Source organism: Oxyura jamaicensis, chromosome 2, assembly GCF_011077185.1.
Source record: "Oxyura jamaicensis isolate SHBP4307 breed ruddy duck chromosome 2, BPBGC_Ojam_1.0, whole genome shotgun sequence".
Taxonomy (NCBI): Eukaryota; Metazoa; Chordata; class Aves; order Anseriformes; family Anatidae; genus Oxyura; species Oxyura jamaicensis.
In genome coordinates this window covers 46,178,685-46,194,341 of record NC_048894.1, presented here as the reverse complement: position 1 = coordinate 46,194,341, position 15,657 = coordinate 46,178,685, and the positions used below count along the sequence as shown (strand labels likewise).

General features: G+C 36.3%; 1 protein-coding gene across 2 annotated transcripts in view; it reads left to right on the top strand.

Annotated features, from left to right (window-relative positions):
* Positions 1-15,657, top strand: part of LARS2 (leucyl-tRNA synthetase 2, mitochondrial) — a 90,910-nt gene that overhangs the window by 16,365 nt on the left and 58,888 nt on the right. For both annotated transcript variants that reach the window (XM_035317036.1, XM_035317037.1), the window contains exons 5-7: positions 2,954-3,014; positions 10,696-10,785; positions 14,932-15,075. In XM_035317036.1, coding sequence (XP_035172927.1) covers positions 2,954-3,014; positions 10,696-10,785; positions 14,932-15,075 — 295 coding nt within the window. The remainder of the gene's footprint in view (positions 1-2,953; positions 3,015-10,695; positions 10,786-14,931; positions 15,076-15,657) is intronic.

The window sequence follows — 15,657 nt, the reverse complement described above, 5'->3', positions numbered from 1 at the left end:
CAGCAGGACCACTGCAGATAGAACCAGGAAGAAAATATTCTAGCAGCAATCCGACATTAGCTTTCTAGGTTCAACCAAGTTGTCTAGAGCACTGTGGCTGTCAACGTTCTGTGTATGGATTGCAAACATTGCCGTTAGAATGGCAAATATGCTTGTGATGGGTTCTACTTGGCAAGCCTACGCCTAGGACAGATGAGGTACAGAGATCTCTGTAGATTGGATAACGTTACCGAAGGACCTCGATGGCTTGCGTGCAACAAGAATGGCTTCGCGTGTGCTTCTTGCAACAGCTCCGCCGGTCTCTCTCCTTCCAGCTGTGGAACCTCGAGCTCTCGACTACCACCAGCCATCCTGGCTCCTCCAGGATGAATGCACAGTGATGCACAATGCAATCACGCACTACCCCCGGAGTGATGATGTCCACAGACCCTGTGCGGTGGCACCCACACTCTGGCCCACCCACTCAGTCCCCGCATTCAGCATGACCCCTACGGTATGGGACATGGCTGTGGCCAGTTTGGGCCAGCTGTCCTGGCTGCAACTCCTCCCAGCTCCTGGTTCACCCACAGCCTCCTCGCTGGCTGTGCGGAATGGGCAGCCTGAACGTCCTTGACTCTGTGTAAGCAGTGCTCTGCGACAACTAAAAGATAGGTGTGTTGTCAGAATCACTGTCACCCAAAATCTGGAACCCAGCTCCTACCAGGTACTAGGAAGAAAATTATCCCAGCTGAAACCAGGACTGATCGTTAGCGATTTGCTTTTGTGCTAATGTTATTTCTTATAATATCTTCCATGTTTCTGGTCCCATGTTAGGAGCAGTTGTTACTTTTCCTGCTACAATACGATCGCAACTCATTTCACTTAGCGAGAATGCACTGCATGCATGGTCTGTGTTATTTATGTTTTGTGTGTTGTTTTTTTTTTTTTTTTTTTTTTTCATTGTTGCTTGATTTTGCATGAGTATATGCATGAGATCCAGTTACCATTAAGGAAAAACAAACAAACAAACAAGCAAAACAGTAAAACTCTTTAAGCACCTTTTATTTTTGAGGGAGCCAAGGCTGCGCAACATCTTGTGCGCCATCAATCATTACATATGTGAGGGCAGTTAAGAGGAATTTAAAAACTTCTGGGTATGTGATAACAGTGCCTAGACTCTCAGCAAAAAAACATTCTATCAGTTTCTTTCTTTGGATAAATATGCTGGTTTTGTTACAGGAGATTATTTTCTGTTTAAAGAGTATGGTCAGTAAACAGGTGATTTGTCTTCTTTCAATAAATCTTCTGCAGCCGAGCCGTAAAATCTACCAATCTGTTATATCCAAATGCCTCATTTTTAACTATTGTCTTGACAGAACCTGCAGCAGATAACCGTGATCCATTACCATGATCCGTATTTACTTGACAAATGAGGCACAAAGAAGTAAAGTTTGTGGTTTTTAGTCAAATAAGCTCCTGTATGTAGTTGCTGACTAGAAAATGGTCAGTGTTTTCCACTTTTCACTGTGATGCGGTCCCTCCTCACCTATTGTACTAGCTTTGACACTCATGACATCTTGTTGAACGTGCTCAGCACGCTAACTCAGAAGAAAGCCATTCTGCCACCTGTGTGAGTACAGAAAAGTGGTGAGCATGGGGGGCAGAGAGACTGTGCAGTGGTAAAGTGCCGTATCAGCTCAGCCTGCCTCATCTAGGCTGTTTGGCAGGGTCCTGTCAGGAAGTCTGTGGCAGAGCACTGCATGTGCCGATGTTCTTCTGCTACTTTTTGTACTGTTAAATGTTTCTGTTTTCTTGTAAATGGGTGCATGTTGTTCCATACATTTAGAGCAGTTCAGTTTGTAGTTACATGTGGATGTTTTGTACCAGAAGAACAGTTTGCCTTTAAAATTTCCTTAGTTCTGAAAAGAGTGATTGTCTAGTTACAAGAGTTAAAAAATGATATTATAACAACAAACTGAGACAAGTAAGCACATCATGATTCGGACTGAGTATAGTAACACCCAAACAAGAGAATTATTTATATATCCAATCTTTTTTTTTTGATTATGCTAAGGAAGTTGATACTGGCAGATTAAATTCTGACCACTGCAGTAATTGCTGTCTGCAGTTTTCTCCGCTGTCCCTGTCTTGAATGTTTGTGAAGCAAGGATGACTGAAGTGTATGTGGAGCTGTGATAGAGTGACATCTTTTAGTCATCCATGCCGCAGAGCCAGCCACCCCTATAAAAACAGGCACACCATAAGCATTTCAGCTTACATGGTTCAAGAGTGAATGATCAGATTTCAGATCATCATAAAGTTCTGAAGAGGTGATTTGAAAATGAGCTCCAATTGACTATTACTCCATGTATTCTCAAAGTTAGGGAAAACAACAAAGGTGGAGTTGCTTAAATGAAACATACAGAACCCTGTGTTAGCAAAAATCAACGCAGTGGCAGAAGCATTGTGAAAATACCATGGAATTTTTATTTTATCTTATTTTTTTAAAGTGGTACCATTTTGAATGGGAATTTAATGTAAGCAGTACTACTGAAGGTGTGGTTTCTCCTAGTGGAAGCTGTGGTTCTGTTAGAGGATTTCATCGTTAACCTGTACTGGTATTATGCTGACAAGGCTTTTCTGGTTTAACTGGAGCTCTGCACTCTTAGAAATACCAGAAAGTATTTCTGTTGTACAGAGAGGAATCACTGGGTACATCTGAAAGCTGCATCCAAACATGTGCAGTCTTCTTGTATACACAGCCAATGAAATTGAAACAGAATACACTAGGGATTTTTAAAATTACTGTTTGAGTATTCTGACAGTTCACAGTGTTTGACTCTGAGTGATATAATAGTATTTAGAGGTTAACTAATGCTTTTGATTTCTCAGAATTGTATAGGCACCTGATGTTAAATGCAGTTGTATGGTACAGATTTTTAAGTGAATATTTGTTTGTTTGTTTGTTTTCCAGTAATATTCAACACATGAGGAAACAGTTTGATGCACTAGGTCTGTCTTTTACATGGGAAAGGGTAAGATTTTCTTTTTTAAAGGATGCTGTCTTGTTTTATTGTCTGATGGAATATTGAAAATCACAGAATTTTCCCATTTTATACCTGACATCATAGAAGTCTTTCAAAGTCACCAGTTTAGGTTGTTAAACTGTAAAATTACACTTTAAAGAAGTGGTAAATAGAGCTTCTCTGAAGCTTCTTAACAAGCTTCTTTCACTTCTGACTTATTGATAATCTCAAAGTTTGTGAGAATCTTTTTATTTTCTTTAAAAGTAATTTCAGTTTTGCACTTGGATTTCTCTTTCTGCTTTTTCAGTGCTTTCAAAGTAGCAATTTTCTGTGTTAGAACCCAGGTGATAGTCTAAACAGATACTTATGAAACAGCATAAGCATACTTTTGTGTTAAGGTATATATATATATTGAGGAGTGCTTTTTTCAGTGTATGTTGTTATATACAGTGTATACAGTGTATATTTCAGTGTATATAGTTTTTATAATATAGTCAAGTGTTTAATACTAGAGATTTGAAATGTTGGTTTAGTTATGTTACTCTAAATTTGAAGGACAAGCCTGCATTTTCATAGTTCTTCTGACCACTCTGGAAATGAGAAATTTGGCTTGAGAATCAGATGTTCACCTTAAAAACCTTACCAACACAGTCAGACATAAGCTAATCTAATTTTCAAGATAAAAATGAAAGAAATTAATTTCTGAAGCAATTATAGAGTTATTGCATTAACCGGTAAATCAACCTCAGTCCCTAACTTTATATTCTTAGCAATAATCGTTACTTATCACTTTAATATGATTCTGAATAGACTGATGGAGATGCTAATCATGGATTTTTATAGCAGTATTGTAGGTCTGAAAAGGAAAAGGATTAATTTTCAGTCTAAGGCCTGCCATCTGTTTTTGTTAATCTTGAAGGTAAAGTTGTATATTTGTGTGCCTGGCATGTAGAAAACATACTTTGTCACTTCTTACATGTGGCAAGATTTTCAGTAAAATCCTTCTTTAGATTTTAGTTTACTTGATAGCTGAAAAGTTGCTATAAAATAAAAAGTTTGCTGTGGAAGACTCAATGCACACACTCTTGGCAATTGTTTTCTTATATTTAAAATGTTTGTATTTCACAGGTTTTCTGTATGTGTAGTACAGCAGTAGCACAAAACAGGGAGATGGTATGTGCAGTCAGTATTATGGAACACACAAGAATTGAATGTTCTAGAGTGCCTCTCAAGAAAACAGAAAATTTATCTGAGTATATGGACTTTTGATTAACCTGTATATTCTGAAGAAGAGAGATGGAGAACTGGAAGTACTGAAAAGCATGACAGAAGGTATAAATATGCAGGGAAAAGAAATTGGTCATCCTTGTGCCTGTTCTTTAAGGCTTACCTTCACTTTTCTAGTAAACTGTATTTTAGTTAAAGAAATTTCAGAAGTGTCTGAATATATTTGGAAAGGGCTTTGATACTGTACAACTAAGTTCATTTGAACAGTTGTGTAATTAAAATAATTTAGAAAGCTCCAGAGGCACACAGTCTGTGCTTTTGAAAGATGAGTTTTTAAAACAGCTGAAATGTGTTCCTTGAAATACAATGAATTTTGGAGTTCTCACTCCTTAACTTATTAGTTAAGTTCTATTTTACCTAGAAAGCGTACCATATTAACTGCAGTAGTAAAGAGTAAACAGACCCAAACAGTAGCCATTAAAAATAGAGATATGTTTAATCAATGCAAAAAATGTATGTTACCTGAAATATATCTGTAAAGCATTATTAAATTAAATACACAGATATTTGAGCTAGATGAAAGAAGTGCCTTTGGAAACTGAACGGCTAAGTTACAACAGTGCATCTGCCAGGCTGTTAAAGCCTGCTTCTCTGCAAGGCTAATTGGGCTGAGCAGAGCATCTTCCTGTCTCAGCTGTATTGCTTCTGGGCTAACTCAAGCATCTTTGCACAGCAATGCCCTGTGCTGTGCAGATACTTATCTTAAAAGCAAACTTTAAGGTAAGGATTTTTTTTTTTATCATTATTCTATACTTGTATGGCACTAGATCAGTGGCTTACAAAATACTGTGACATTGCTACCAAACCAAATAGTGTTAGTGACTCCTATGAAAAATGATAGGAAAACACCTTTTATATGGGTTAGTATAATTAACAGACAGTTGTAAAAAACAGGAGTCTGTTTTTAATTTAATCACATCAGTGTTTTTTCAGCGTGGTTAGAGCATTGTACCTAGCAAATACGTGCTGGAGGGAACCCATTCTCCTACCTTTGGTCTCTGTTGTAGTGTGGGGTGAATTGCCTTTGCAAGGTGCTAGCCTTTTATATTAACTGCCAAAGAATCCTCTATGTCCACCCTAGATAATGTGAGGAAAACGTAAGTAAGTTTTACCAATTTATGAACGTTAATAGAGGGAAAAAAAAATGGGGGGGGGGGGGGGGGATAATGAAAAGTGCATTTTTTGAATACGTACTGCATGGCGCTGTGCTGAGGAAGCTGACTGCTTATAAAGTTGTGTTGGTGTTCACGAAGGTCCTGTTCAGGAATGTGAAGACCAGTTTTAATTTTATTGTTTGGTAAAACTATTATGAACAAGTCCCAGTGCACCTGGGTAATAGAAGTTTCTTCTTATGAATCCATTTTTCATTGTTCTCTGTCTTAAAAATACATTTTCATTTTGATATATATGCTGTAGCAGTAGGTGAAATTACTTAACCAGTAAAGCACAACAAACACAGCATTATTAAAAGCTAATGAGATTATTTCAGAAAGCCAGGTTACAAAGACACTTGAAAATTATTCTGCTAAACAGAAAATGTAAGCAAACTGGAAATGTAATTAAATGCTTAAAAAAGCTCTGTAAGTACTTTGTTTCGAGTAGGCTTGAATACTAATAGTGATCTTTTTTTTTTCTTGAAACATGCAGATATTTTCAGTGTGACAAATAGTAAATGTTTGAAAACATCGTGATTCTGAGGAGATATTTGAAAAAAAAAAAAGCTAAATAAGAGAGAGATTTCGAGGCTGAAACTGCAGATGTAGGGTTAAAAAGGTTCAGTCTGAGGATGGAAAAAATTACTTTGACACACATTTAAAACACCTGTACAATAAAAAAAAATATTTTTGTTTTGTTTTTAAGCTAGCAGTAATTTGGGATTTCCTGGTGGTCAGGTTTCTCCAGAATACCATCCCAGGCAGCACAGCAAACTGCCTGTCACTTCTTCGAAACTTCTTTTTTAGGAGAATTGTTATGTATAATTTTTGTAGATTCTCATCATCAGCAATAAGGGATGGATAACTTCCCCTTCCTTTTGCTCAGGAGTGCCATCAGACTGAATGCATCTTCCCACTAATTCACCAGTTTGCCACTGTATTATCAAACTAACTTCCTTCTAAAAGGTAGCTTATTCTGCCAACAATTTTCAGTCTTTTCAATTCATGCACTCCAAATGACATTTTTGAATAAGATTAATGTTCCCCTTCTGCACTGAACATTAAAAAGATGAAATCTTTGGTAGATGCTCTTTGTTCAGACATTTTTCTGTTTTGAAGTTGTCATTCTTGTGCAGTGCCTGGGCATGCATAAAACTGTAACACTAGATAGAGCATTATGTATTAAATTTTCTTCTTATCCACCAGTCACTGATAATCAGTCACCCTACCGATAATTGAATAAAAAAGGAAACCATTGATAGAAGGCTACTTTTTTGCAGGAAAGATATTTGTGCTCGAAAATGTAAGCACAGCTTGATGTTTGTAGCTAACAATGCATGAAACCAAAGCCCTTCAAAATACAAATATTCAAATGAATCTAGAAATGTAGTTCAGTCTGTCTCTAAACCTCTGAAAATCAAATAATTATGCTTCCATGTTAGGTGATATATGCCCTTTAATGCCAAAATAGATGAATAATACTTTAAAAACTGTTTAATCTTCAGAGAAAGATCTTGAAAAAATCTGTTCAGACTTTTCCTCCTTACTGCCTTTCTAATAAGTATGCAGTATAACATGGCTGCCTTCAGTATAGCATAAGACAGCTAGAAATAAAATGATCAGTAATAAACTAGGAAATTACTTCTGTCTAGTTAGGTGTTATTCATAGCACCTGGTGGATCTTACAGCAAATAAGCACTTTTATACCACCTGTAAATATTACTTATATTAAAAAAATAATAGCAGTGGAAGTTGGTTGAAGATGCAACCATTTTTAGAGAACAAGTAGTTTTTGCTAAGTTGTAAGAACTTAGCACATTTAGAACAAATAATGAATTATAAAACAAGGCATTTGAAAAGTTTTATTATTGACCAAAATCTCCCCTCCAGAACTATTTTTGCTCATCCAGGATTCTTTGCTGTTGGTTTTTCCATATTTTAGGTAGGCAGAGATTCGTATCAGATTTTTCATGATTGCTCTTGTTTGTTAGGGACAGATTGCTGTGCTGAGGTAAAAGAATTAAGCAACATAATTTTTGGTGTGAAGGTAAAGAACTTCCTGTCTATGCCTTGGCGATACCTGCTGTTTTTAAAAGCAGACCACTTTTAAAGGCGGTTTGTCTTAATTGTGGGTGTCCTTCATGTAGAAGTAAGGAGAAGTAACAGTAAACAATGGTAGAAATCCATTGTGGTGACAGTAACAGATAGATTTTTTTTTTTTTTTACTGGGAAACTGATAGGAACAAAAGCAAAAATGGAGGGAGAAAAGGGGGAGATGCCATCACTCCTGTTTCATAGTAGCTTTTCAAGTGCCGTGATGATGGATTTCCACTAAATCTGTCACTCATCACTGAACAGTGCATGCAGTTGACAGCAGGGCAGCATATTTCATACTTGTAAGAAAGGTTCTGTGTTTTAGTACGTATTTTGAGGACGTACTAATATCCTGTTTATATATATATTCACTGAACTGCTTTACGATATGGGACTATATATGTGTGCTGCTATGGTAGTGCTCAGATCACAAATGAGAAGCAGAAAGTTAGGTTTTTAGAAGGGTGGAAGGATCCTGTCATGCTATTTTGCAAACCCTTTTTATGAAACCCTTTTTATGTATTTCTGAATTAAGTCAGCTCTGTTAATGCATTGCAAATGTTTGTCATGCTCATGAAGCATAAATAGAAACTTCAACAGTCACCTTAATTTAAACGTGATGGCAACCAACTGGAAGCTTTTTACCAGACATAATTTATTTAATCAAAATCAGTAACTGGAATACGTGGAAAAATATTTTTCACTGTACATCTTAATGTGATAACTACAGGGGGAGAAAAAAACATGTTTCTAGATTGTCAACAGGTTGCTAGCTTGTCGTCATCAGCAGTCACATAAATTCTTGCTCATTTTGCTTGGTAGTGATGTCATTTCTCTTTCTTAACCATCATCTATTCCATCAAACCGTCACAGTTATAAAGTTAAATAAATGATGAGCTTGAAAGATCTTTTTGTAGCTCAGTGACCAGACTGCAAATTTTCTTCGGTGATACATTTCTGCTGCACTTCTTTCTAAAAAGCACATCAATTTACAACTTGTGAGAGTGTGTACATGGGGTTGTGTTCCCAGGAATTAGTACCACACCCTGAGCATGCCTGTTTAGATTGAGAAATGACCTCTCTTTTTGTTTCAGTTAACATACACATCGGCCAGTCAGGACCAAAAGGGCAAATCTCACTCCATTTCACTGTTTTTATTTGACTTCTCACTTTGGTTCTCTCTTTATCTGTTGCTCACGTAACCTTATGCTGTACTAAAAGGGATGGTCTTTGTGCTTTTGTGTTTCTGATATTACAGTGATGCAACTCCATTGCCTGTATTGGCATCACGCTGGCAGAACTGATGTCATTGTTGTGGAGGCAATATATATATATACATATATATGCATGTATATGTGTGTATGTGTCTGTGTGTGCATATGTGTGCATATATATATATAAGAAAGCAGATTTCTTAGTGTATTTTGTTTTCTTTCTTTTTTTTTTCAGTCCAGAGAACAGGGTTTAATCAAGCAACTGCTTTTCATGGCTAAGTCTTCACATGCTGTGCTGCAAACTTGCCGTTAAATGTCTCTGGTCTTGAAAGCCTCTTGTACTCACTTTTGAGGCATAGCTGTTCAAAGGTCACATTAGTTGTTCAAAGCAATGCTTCAGCTCTGGAATATGAAGCTGTAGAAAAAGCGTAAAATTTTTATACTAGGGTGCTTCAGGTGACATCACCAATATCCTCTGCGGCTCAAGTGATGTGTGCTGCAGGAACTGCAGTGGGAAGCTTAGATGATAGCAAAGCTGGGGTGAAAGACATTGCAAAATTTGGAGCTATTTAAGGTATTTGATAAATGTATTCACTTTACGAATAGTTATCAAAGGCTTACTGACAACCCTGTAACTCTGAAAGCAAGATAGATTCTTGGTGGTTTAAGGTTCAGTGTGGGAGTCAGCTTCGACTTCAGTAAGCACAAGTGACTCAGTTTGTAGAAATATTTCTTCTTTAAACAAGTACAAGTTAAAAAGGAAAGCTGTTGACAGGGAAAATGTGATTTGTTTATTGTTACATATTTATGAGGTAATTAGAACTTAAGTACTGAATTAAACAGTTGCTTTCACTTTGGCCAATCTTTGAAATATGTGGGCGAAAGCGTATGTATATCCATTGCGCCTGTAAAACACTGCGTTTGTGTGGAGAAAATTGAGAGTCAGTAATCACATCGTACTTTAGTCATCTCTACATACCCATGTTTATTTGAAATACAGTTTGTTTGTTTGAGAACAAATATTTTAAAACATGAAATTTTATAAGCAGCTGATAAGTAGGTTTTTTTTTTAGTTTTTAGAGTTCACTTAAAACTTTTTAAATGTTGGCAAGTTTCAAAAAAAATGTCATCTATGATATTTTCACATTCTGTTGCCTCAACTCCCATTTCTCTTTTTTTTTTTCCTTTGTCTTTTATTTTTATGTATCTTTATTTCCCTCTTAACAATCTCTGACACTTGTGACTTCTTTCTTTACTTTCTGGCCCTTTCCTCCTAACTTCAGCCTGGAGCACTTTCCTACCTTGAGCTGGTATGCCTTTTAAAACAGTCGTTTATTTGCCCCCTCCTTGTGAGATACCCTCACCACTCTTTCATCTTGAAGCTCAGAGTCCTACTCCCTACTCCCCCAGTGTGTCCCACACTCGCTAGCTGTCAGCACCTGCAGTTCCCCAGCGCTGTTCTCCTGTGCTCCACATGCCCTGGTTCACCTGCTGACCCCTCCAGCCTACAGACAGCTCTGAAGCTGGCTCTGAGCAGTCCTCAGCGTTGGTTCCTGCTTTCCGTTACTGGTTCCTTTTCCATTACAAAGGAAAAGGCTTCTTCAGTAGTTCTTTTTTTTCTAGTCCTGCTGTTCCCCTGGTCAGGCAGCTGCGGTCATTCCCATTCATTTTGCACTCTGAACTATTGGCACTGATATTACAGGGTTCTTTTATTCCCTATTAACAGGAAAACTTTGCTTTGCAATGTCCAACCTACACAAAGCCCATGCTTTCTGTTTTTGGGTACAGGTGAATATCACTCATTATGAAATCACCCCAAAACACCTTTTGTTTTCTCTGTGGCATATATTACACACTTCTGAGTTAATTGCTTATGTTAAAATGGTGTAAGAAGATACTAAGAATAGCTTCAGGTATTTTTGTTTTATTTCATTTCTACAGGAAATAACCACGTGTCTACCAGAGTACTACAAATGGACACAGTATCTCTTTCTTAAGCTATTTGAAGCTGGGATAGTGTATCAAAAAGAGGTAGGTACAAACTTTGACCTATAATACTTTGCACTACGCTAACTCAAGTCACTTATGGCATAGGTAGCCCATTTCTGGATAATCCATTTACATTCATTAAGTGGCTAGGTATTTATGATGCTCTGCTTGGTTTTAAATTACTGCAAAATATAATTAATTCTATATATAACTGAATTTTATATATAACTGATATGAATGGGTATTACAGTACGGCAAACCAGAAATGTTTGTTGTCGGTGACTTACATTGAAGTGCAGGATCAGAACATAGCTGCTATTAGTTTATTTCATGGCTTTAGCGTAGAATTTTCTAGGACTTAACTTCCCTCTTGTGAAGATGTAAAAGATAATGTGATCATGAAGAGTCATGAAGAGTCTCTTCAGCAGCAAGATTATTTGACTGTATTATATTACTGTGATGCTGTCTCAGAACTGATAGAATTGGATAGGATAACTGGAGATTATGTGCCTAACTATCCAGTTCCTGGACCCTGTTTGTGATCTGTAAAATATTGCAAAAATATTAGATGCTGTAGGACTATCACAGCTCTTTTTCAGTTAGCAGTATATTAAGAAACTCTTGACTTTATAATATTTTGTAAAAAACATATGAGGCTATATGAAAAGGGAAGGGTTTGGTTAACTTCTTAAACAGGAGGTGAAGCAAAGGTGTTAAATTAGCATTCCAAAAAAACTCTCTACATACCCATGGCAACTCAGTTCCTAAGTACCTGAACAGCTGCACCTAAACAAAGCTGCAATTCAGTAAATGTTCCTAACTGAAAAGGGAAACAAAGATTTCCTAAATGTGCTTTGAAGTTTCAATTGTATTCTGTAGAAAACCACAAAACCCCACAGGATATAATTACGGATGTAACCTAATTATTTGCTGAACCTAGAGAAAATAGGTTGATGGTGAAAGGTAGCATTTGGAAAGGCAGGGTGCTATTGAGCTACTTTTCCTGTTTCCATAGGCAAGATATATTCAGAGATCCTAAGTGACAGTCAGAAAAAGGATTGAATATTTGATATTTCCTAACATGCTCTTTTTGGTTCTGTGTTTTTTTGTTTGTTAGTTTGGTTTTCGTTTCATTTTGTTGTTTTGTTGTTTTTGTTCTGTAATTATTTTCCTTTTTTGTGATCAAAAATTTAACCCCTAACTTTTCCATAACAAACTTCTTTTTATCTGTAGCTTTTTTTTTTTGAATAATTTGAGGTGAGTCTGAAAAGCACAAGGCTTACAGCTTCTTCTGTAGGTATAGAAAACAAATTCTGCATGCAGACTCCCATTTTTGTGGGATCTTAGAGGTGTTTGGGTACCAGTGATTGGATGTGATATCTCTTAAAAGTCAGAAATCAGTTTAAGAACTTAAATCAGCATCTGTAAACCTGTAGGGAATGTAATCTCTTGTGAATATAAACCAGTTGCTTTCTGACAGGAAACAGATGGCAGTGATATACCCCATAACCCTGGGTCTCTTCAAGCTGTCACATATACTTAAAGCATACGTTTATCCTGTGTCTTCTGCATACCTGCAACGTACATTAAGCGGTACTTTTACCCTGCTTGAAATCTCCTGTTTTACAACTTCATTTTGGGTACTAGGTGATAACGTTTAGCCTTACTGTGGAGATAAAAATGATTCATATAGACCATTAGTGTAGTTAACTCTGTTCCGGGAGTATGTGTTTCTGATGAGAAATTACCCTGGTAGGGAGGCACAGGTTCAGTATGTCTGGGAGTGGGACTTAGTGGGAGTTAACCATGTCTGTCTGGATGCTGCAGCTTCAGCAGACGGCATGTCTTTATTCACCATTGCAAAATTCTCTCTGTTCTTCCTGCAGTAGAGATCTGTCAATAGACTCTAGAGATTATTGATCCGGCCAGATGTGGGTGTTTCATTGCATTTGAGATGAATTGCTGTCTAGACTCTAATGATTATTTTGATTAGATATCTGCAGACTGTAGAAACCAAACCTGGAGATAGATATTTACGCTACAGACGTCTGAGGTTAGATGAGATTCATCCCCTTTAAAAGCATATGGCCATCATTGGTGTAGGGAGCAGATCTAACTAACCGGTGTGGGATGTACAGTTTTACACAGTGCTCTCTGTATAGGTGAAATGTAGTTGCTTTCTGAGGCTATAGTTTCAGAGGCTATCATTTTCAAGAAGTTGCCTCTGTAAAGTATAGGTAGAATCTAAGGATTTAGTTTAATATCTGGGTTCTGAATATTAGAAGACTGCAAGAGACAGAAGGAACAAAATGCAACTCTAAAAATTCACAGACAAGACCTTTCATCTATGGATTTCTTACATGTGTATTTGCTTTATGCTTTGCATCATCTATCTAGATGAATTTTCCTTCTATGAATCATGAGAATATGTTATGCTAAATAATTATACTTGTATAAATCAGTTCAATTACTTTCCAAAATTTTCATCATAAATTTGCCCCAGTATCATCAAAACAGAAACAGTATTTTTTCTCAAATTTGATTCATAGCCAATTTATTACAAGCATATGTTAATACTGCCTCATGAAACTGACATTTTATTACTTCTTAATATTACATGATTTATAGTTCTTTAGATGTTATTTTAACTTTGTCATAGTATGTTTATTTTTTTCAGAACTTTATAAATGAAAAGCTCATTATTTTAAAGCCAACTTCATAATGTCTTGCATCATTGCTGAAAAAGGTGTGTGTTCTGAAAGTATAGAAATCAGGTCTGTAATAGTGGAATATACTGATCACTTTTAATTTTCCAATGAGTGTTTGGAAGGCTGTTATAGAAACCAGTGTGGTGTTATTGGTAGGAAACAGATGGTAGGTAGCCAAACTGTATAAAATTCAAATGCCAATGACATACTGAATTCACAAAAGCTTGATTTGAAACTAATTTTGTTTTTAATCAGGAAATTACTTCACTTGATTTCATCATAATAAATTTTGTGTTAATCGATGTAGGTAATCAGACTGTGCATGCACGCACACAAATAACATAGACTGATAACAAAAACAACAGTATTTCAAAGGAAGGGGCTCCATGCATCTGTCTTTTTTTCTGTCCTCACCATAAGGTTTGTAAAATGACTGTGATATTTACTGTTTCCAAGAATTCATAGCATACTTAAAATTAAGCAATATCAGTTGTTTGGAAACTGGGACATTTCAGAAGGTTATCAATGATAGATGAAATGTAAAGTGAGTAATATGAGGACAGTGATTATTCTTAAAATGAGAAGGTAAGTTCTCCCAATACCCAAAGAATGTATTTAAATGTTTCCAATAACATTTAATGTATTTCAGTGCTATGGAGCTGGAGCTGATTTAACTTTGATTTAGCTCAAATACTAAATAACACTCAATAAACACGGTGCATTGCTCTTCTTCATTGCTTGTTTCTGTTCATTTTTTCAAGTTAGTGTCTATCATGGATGCCACTTCTGGAATGACTGTTGCACTGCTTTTAGGATTCTTCTGTGGTCTTACATCCTTTCTGATAAATGGTCAACTAAATTTTTCAATACTGCATGGTGGTAGGTTGTGCTTTTTCTCCCTCCCCACCATGTTGTGTCTGGTATTTCAGTTAGCCCTCAAAAATACAGTGTTTGTAGAGTTAAACACCAACATTTATTTCACTTTAAATTTTCTTTAATGTATTTGTATTGATAACTGGTAGGAAAGATGATTCCAAAAGTAATTTGCGCAGTTGACAAGATATATGCAGAAAATGACAAGTCTTTCACTTTAATATAACACTTCTATGTGACTCTGTCTTCTCAAGTTGTATATCCTCAATCATCCATCCCCATCAGTCTTTCTCTCAACACTTTTGCATTATTGCTGGACAACTTTTAAGCATCAGACTATGTAGCTTGCAGTATTGCAAACTGGAACACTTACCCATCAGTCCTGACAAATGCTGCCAACAGATTTTTTTTGTTGTTGTTCATTCTGAGAAGAACATTCAAAGCATCTTCAGTTGAGTCCATATTGTTGATTCAAATGGATGTTATCCAAATGTAGAAGATGGGCCCAAGAAATGTTTCTGGATAATCCTTCTGGTATCTAAAATGTAAGAGCCTTGTTTTGAAATAGCTGCTTAAAATACTTTTTTTTTCCCTGCATTTTTTTTAGGCCTTGGTCAACTGGGATCCAGTGGATCAAACTGTTCTAGCTAATGAGCAGGTGGATGACAATGGTTGTTCATGGCGTTCAGGAGCAAAAGTGGAACAGAAGTACCTCAAACAGTGGTTTATCAAAACTACTGCTTATGCAAAGGTATGAGGATACGTTTCAGAAATTGTGGTATCGTCTAAAGGAGGTGACTCTTCTAGAAATATTCAGCAAGCTGAATGTGGTCTTCTATATACACAAGTTTATGTAAAATATAATTATATAATGATCTACCCGATCTATTCCAGTTCTGTGTATGTATATAAAAATGATTATCCTTGAAGTCTTTCTGTTTATTTCTTTAAAAAATTCTAAGTAATTGATGTGGGATTAAGTTATGAAGAAATTGAAAAGCATAAATTAGAGGTAAATTAACGTATCTCACATTCACACATTGTTATCCTATATTTAACATCCAGTGTTTATCTGTATCATATTTAGAGTGTACAGCTGTATAGCGTTTTAAACTAGAAACTAGCAAGTGTATTAACCCGTTGGACCTATGCTTATGGTATGAGCAGTGGTGTGCAGCCTGTCACTTAGAGTTTATTTCAATATGTGTTGAAATAAACTGTTCTGAACCAGTTGTTAATTATAATTAATAGCTCCTTGTTGAAGATTCATCTGGACCTTCTGTTTTACTTTCCTTCCTGTTCCACTCTATTTGATTATCTGTAATTTAAAAAA